This window comes from Piliocolobus tephrosceles, chromosome 20 (assembly GCF_002776525.5).
Source record: "Piliocolobus tephrosceles isolate RC106 chromosome 20, ASM277652v3, whole genome shotgun sequence".
NCBI classification, from domain to species: Eukaryota; Metazoa; Chordata; class Mammalia; order Primates; family Cercopithecidae; genus Piliocolobus; species Piliocolobus tephrosceles.
Genome location: NC_045453.1, coordinates 30140147 through 30146146, shown reverse-complemented (window position 1 = coordinate 30146146; position 6000 = coordinate 30140147). Strand labels below are relative to the sequence as shown.

The 6000-nt window shown below is 58.7% G+C and overlaps 1 protein-coding gene across 2 annotated transcripts in view; it reads right to left on the bottom strand.

Annotated features, from left to right (window-relative positions):
* Positions 1 to 2082: 2082 nt before the first annotated feature.
* Positions 2083 to 6000, bottom strand: part of RBM38 (RNA binding motif protein 38) — a 17386-nt gene continuing 13468 nt past the window's right edge. For both annotated transcript variants that reach the window (XM_023231986.2, XM_023231982.1), the window contains one exon: positions 2083 to 3837. In XM_023231986.2, coding sequence (XP_023087754.1) covers positions 3833 to 3837 — 5 coding nt within the window. In that variant the 3' untranslated portion in view covers positions 2083 to 3832. The remainder of the gene's footprint in view (positions 3838 to 6000) is intronic.

Here is a 6000-nt window from a genome sequence, read left to right as displayed (position 1 = left end):
CAAGTCACTGAACCCTCCAAACCACGGCTGCTGCTCCCCACAACACTTGATGTGGACCAAACGATGGGGATGGGTCCTGTACTGTCACTCAACACGTGTGCACGTGTCTGGGTGCACGTGTATCTTTGGGTACATGGGGTGTGTGTGCACGTGTCCATCTCCACATGTATATACGTGTGTGCACATGTGTGTGCGCCTTGGAAAGTAATTGTGTGTGCGTGTCTCCGTGTGCGTATGTGCATGTACTGTGTGAGAGCCAGGGTGTGTACGTGTATATGTGTGATGGTGTGTCTGAGAATGAGTGTGTGTCTCTCTGTGTGCATGTATCCCTGAATACCACTGAGTGGGAGTGTCTGTGTATAGCACATACATATTTATGTGTTAATGTGTCTGTGGATGCATGTCTGTGTGGATATGTGTATCTATGCATAGGTATGCCTGTATCTGTGTGTGTGTGTGTGTGTGTGTCTATGGGGGGGCTGGGATAATGTGTGTTAACATGTATATACACACAAGCATACATCTGCAAGCATGTGTGTGTGCACATCGGGCCCTCTGGGCACCAGGCCTGTGCCGGCTGCTAGGAACACAGTGGGTAAGACAGAAAGTCCTTGCCTTGGGAGGACACTCGCAACCTTCTTGCACAGTGAGGCTCAAGGCCAGGGCAGGCCTGGCTGGGCTCGGCCTGCATGTCTGGGCACAGCCCGGCCACCTCAATCAGGCCCACGCCCTTCAGCTCCAGGCAAACCCCTCACCGCATCTCCTGGGGGTCCAGGCAATGTGGGCTCGACTCCTAAGAATCTTAGTTCATCAGTCTGTTAATGGGGCTACCTGGAAGGTAACTGAGACCATCCATGAAAGCACGTGGCACAGTGTGCCAACCAGTCAGCGGCCACAGATGTTGGTGCTGCAGCGCTGGGGTTGAGGACCTCACTGCCAGGGCTGGTGGCCACGCTTTGCATCCCTGCTGCCCTCAGCCGGCCCCTGCTCCCCACTCAGCTTGGGTGACTTAGAAATTCTCTCTCCTGGGTTGGTCACCATCCAGAGCCCTCAATCCTGGGACCCAGGAGATGTTTTCAAGGCCTCAAGGCCTTCCCGAAGGCCTGTCCCAGAGGCTGCCACCAGCTGATAGTGACAGGAAACACGCAGGCCACGAGTGGCCTTCACGATAACCCTGGCAGTACCCGCAGCCCCCTTCTGTGGTCCCCCAAGTTCTTATCAGCTGCGGCAAGTCTCCTCCTCCAGGCTGGAAGCGCCATGCTGCCCTCCCTGACCCCGCACGGGTGTTTGCAAACTGAGACAGCAGGACGGAGGGGCTGGGCGGGCCTGAGAAGTGCAGACCCCCACAGAATCTCTATCCCCCCCCCCCACAGGAAACCTGTCAGTCTCTGTCGCCCCGGGGCACTGTTGTGTCTCCCCTAGCAGATGATAAACCCAAAGGGCAGCTCTGTCTGCTCTATCCCCAGCGCTTTGCACGTGACCTAGCACACATCTTGGCATGACACAATGAGTGAGCAATTCAAGGAAGGAATTAATGGATTCTCCAGCCCTGACACCTCCTCTGTGAAGGCCTTGTGATTTCCCCAACTCTGAGTTCTAGATGCTGGGACTATCCAGCCCCAGACCAAGGCTTCCCTTCCAACTCTACCCTAAGGGCAGTTGTCCTGGACACCTGGCACTGTCCTCTCAGGAGCCCACATTCAGGGTCTTCTGGTGGCAAACCCCCTTCTCTTGGGGAACTGTCCTCCTATTCCACAGGGATCTGCCAAGGACTGCCAATCACAAACCATGTCCAGGTCCCTCCCCAGCCATAGCACCAAGAAGTAACCCAAACGCAGTCCTCTCGGGGTCTGAAGCTGATGCTGGATGATGCATGGCGGAGGGGACGCCAGGCCCCCTGCATTAGTGGGTGGGAAGAGGGGCTGCGTCTGTTCTGCTTCTGACGCTCAGTGGCCGGCGCAGGCCAGGCGCTGTATGCACCGCTGCCAGTGAAATCCTGGGTTCCTGAGCCAGGAGGGCGGGGCATGGGTGATGCCCAGGCACCAGGGGAGCTCTGCGTTTTGAGAAAAATCACAGACCAACTTTTTCTTTAAAGAAAACAAGTTTTATTTTTATCATCAGAACATTCTAATAAAAATATTATGATGAGATTAGCTACCTTTATTCTCTGGGCCTTGACTCTGTCCCAGGCCTGCCATGGAGCGTCTACACGCTCAGCTCCCTGAGGTAGGTCCGGAGGGAGATCCCCGCCGCCCCCCGCCCTCGGCCAGGATACCTCTCAGCTCATGTCCCCTCCTCCAGACCCCCACAGCCCTGGATGCCCCATAGCAGCCCTGCCACGGCTGGCAGAACTGCTTCCTCCCTCCACCAATCCCCAAGACAGGCAGGAACCGTCTCAGGCTGGCACACAGCAGGTGGTGCGGGGGTAGAGGGAGAGGCGCACCCTCCTGCACTCAACTGCTCCAGCGGGCAGAGCTGAGGGCCCCTGCCCCCCCAGGCTGGCACCGCCGTGGTCTAGACCCTGAGTGGCCTGAATGCTGTGGGTCACTCCCTTCTACAGTGGTTGGGGAGTTGGGAAGAGAAGCTTCAATGTCGCAGTGACAGGGTCCTGAGACAACTCACTCTGCCACCCTGGCAGGTGGCAGCAGACAGTGGCCCGCACGGGCCTGCAGGGCCTCCTGTCTATGGGGCCCATCCCACCAAGAGGATCCTGGCCCGTGAGCCGGAAGACACTTTATTATACAGAAACACTGTCGTCGTCTCCATGGGCGGAACCAACAAAAGCAAGTCTCTCCAAGTCAAAAATAGGTTTTGGATTCTTGGTGGCGGCAGTATCCGCTGAAAAAATAGACTGAACTTCTGAAATTATCTTAGTAGCAAAACAATTACAAGAAAAAAGTTGCAACTTCAGTGCTGTGACTGGAAAGGGGCCTTTGGCCGGCTGCCCGTTACCGGCGGCCCCCGTGTACCTGGGAGCTCCTTTGGGCTTGAGGAAGCCACCATGTGCCCTGATGGAGAAAATGCGACTCCAACAGGAGGCCATGTCCTCACACCTCGACTGCGCTCACAGCTCGTGAGGATCATGTTACAATAAACAGTCCATTAACTTCTTGCTCTCAGGTTTCCCTGGAGTCAGGCATCTCGCACAGTCCAGGGCAGTCGGGCTGCAGAGGGTCTGTGACACCCCACCACAACGCGGCGGGGGAGACACAAACCTGAGGGCACCTGGAGTGTGGAGAGGCAGGAGAAGGTGCAAGGAGAGGCTGCCATGGTGTGCAAGGAACCTGGGATTGCGTCTTTAAATAGCTCTCGGTCATTCTTAAAGTCCTCCCTCAAGACACAATGGGACCTAGATTTAAAGAGCAGCCGTTTCTCCGCTGTCCCAGGGTGCAGGCGGAGTGCCCGAGCGGTCTTCGGAGGCCTGGGTGCTGGTGGCACCTCACTGAAGCTCAGCCGGGCTGTCGCCGGCCCATCATGGCCTGGCAGCTCTGTCTGCTGTGAAGGTGACAATGCCACAGTCCTCGGGGCAGGAGCACCCCTCACTGCATCCTGTCGGGCTGCAGCTGCGGTGCCTGGTACTGCACGAAGGTGGTGGGGGCTGCGGCTGAGAGGGCCTGGGGCACGGCGGCCGGGTAGCTGTAGCCCACGAAGCTGGCAGCCGTGGCAGGCGAGGCAGCATATGGGTACTGGTCATAGGTGGCCGGTGGGTACTGGGCGTAGGCCGGGCTGGCCGGCGTGTACTCAATGTAGGGCGAGGACAGTGACGGGACAGGGGCGGCCGGGATCACCACGCTGGGCTGCACGATGGCTGGCGGGTAGATGTAGTGCGGGGTCAGCCTGTGGGGCCAAGCAGAGCGGGTCAGGGCCAGAAGAGAGTTGGGGAACGGCTCAGAGAACAGCGGGGTACACGATGCGTGCCCCTGCCCGCCCCCTGAGCCCCGACTTTCCTCATCAGTTAGATGGGCACAGAAACAGCACGGGGCCAGAGGCTGCGGCCTCAAGGCCTTTGCACTGGCTGTTCGCGCCACCCACCAGGCTCCCTCCTCCCCTCCATGTCTCCTTTTCAGCAAGGCCCTTCCCAGACTGCACCCCCGCATCCCAGCCCTACACCCCACATCCCCGGGGCTGGTGCAAAAATAACAATCTTGGATGGTTGTTTTCAAATGACTGAGAATTTGAAGCCATGACAGCAGAGCACGAGATCAAGAGCAGGCCCACATTGCACGTCTGGGAGTCCAGCCCTGTCCCCCTTCCCTGCTCATCTTCCTGACACCCAACACCCACCAAGTGACACTGCACACTCGGCTCATGTACATGCCCTCTCCCCCAGCCAACACCTGCTCCTCACAGAGTTTCTTTCTGTCCCTGCCAGCACGGACTCTGACCTGCAGCAGCTCCGTGAGGATGTGAGAGTGACTGCGTGAATGCTGGAGCAAAGGAGTGCAATGGCAGCGACCACTGAGGTGACAGCGCTAGCAGCTGCCACACTTGCCAGCACCCACGCTGGGGGAGACCCGTACTGTGACTGTGTGCATCAACCTGCGGCTCGGTCTTCCCATCATGAGGCCCATTTCACACACGGGGCCAGGTGACTTGCCCAAGGTCCCACAGCTGATGAGGTGGAGGGGCCAGGAGTCAGCTGGCCTCAGAGCTGTGCTCTTAACCCTACCTGAGTAGGCCACTGTGGAAACACGTCAAGGCCACTCCTTCCTGCCTACTGTGGGCTAGCCATGCAACACCATGCCCAGCTCTCAGCAAGGGGGAAACGAGGCTCAGGGAGGCAGCTCTCCCGGCATGTGCCTGCTCTGCCAACCAGCTACTGGGTGGCCTGGCGCAAGCCGCTCAGCCTCAGTTTCCCAGGTGGCAACAGAATAGCCACCTCCGCAGCATCAGAAGCTGCTGCAGAGCCTGAGGCACGGAGTGGTCTTGCCAGGGCACGGCACTGCACCCTGGGCATCAGGATCTCCTCTGCCTTGCACGCCTGCATGTTACACAGGCCAGGCCCGCCTGGGGGGCAACTTGGAAGCTCAGCTTCCTCCTGCACCTGTAGGCAGAGCCCCCATTCAAGGGAAGCAGCTCCGGAGGAAAAGTACAACATCCTTCCCTGCATTCGCCTGCATTCGGCAGGGACAGAAACTGGGCAGCTTTCTGGAGCACGTTTTGGCAACATGTGGGCCACTGAAAACACATGCTCCCTCCCCAGAGCCAGGGACCCTCAGGGTCAGAGAGGAGTCCTGGCTTCCAGCACAAAGGCAGGTGTGCTCAGTGGATCCTGCAGCCCTACAGGAACAGTGGGAACCAGGAAAACCTGGATGACAGGGGTGCGGGTCCCTGCTCCTCCCACAGACCTGGCAGCAAACAACTGAGGGCACACCTGGCCTGTGCCTGAGGGGGCACCCAGCGCCTCTTGCTCCCCCCACCCCATCTGGGAAGTGTGTGGAAGTTTCTACACCACATCACCCTCTCTACTGCTGTTTACCTTCCCAGGTTGAGCCACCCTAATGGCTGCTGTAACCACATCTGCAGCCCACACGGCCAACCCTCCACAGCATCTGTCCAGAGGCCCAGGCAGCTCCTGCCAGGAACCCAGCAGCGACGCCTCCTCTCCCTCTCCCCAGCTTAGAAGGTCTGCTGTCCACCCTGCATCCTCCATGGGAACAGGAGCCTTGCACGGAGCCAGGCCTGGGTTCGAATTCTGGCTCTCGAGCTGTAACGCCCTTCTCACATATCTGCCAGGATGCAGAGGGGAGCAGACCACACAGCCCCTGCCCTCGAGGGGCTTAGCCTCTAGGATGGGAGAGGCACTAAAACGCACCAACGCATAAACCAGAGTCGGTGGGTCGGTGGGGGGCGGCGTCTGGGGAAGTCAAGACAGCAGAGGGCTGTGATGTGTGGACAGCGATGGGGGAGAGGACAGGGTGGCTTCTTGAAGGAGGGGATGCCTGCAGAGACCTAATGATGAGGCAGAGCTGGCCACAGGGGAGCAGCACTGAGGCACAA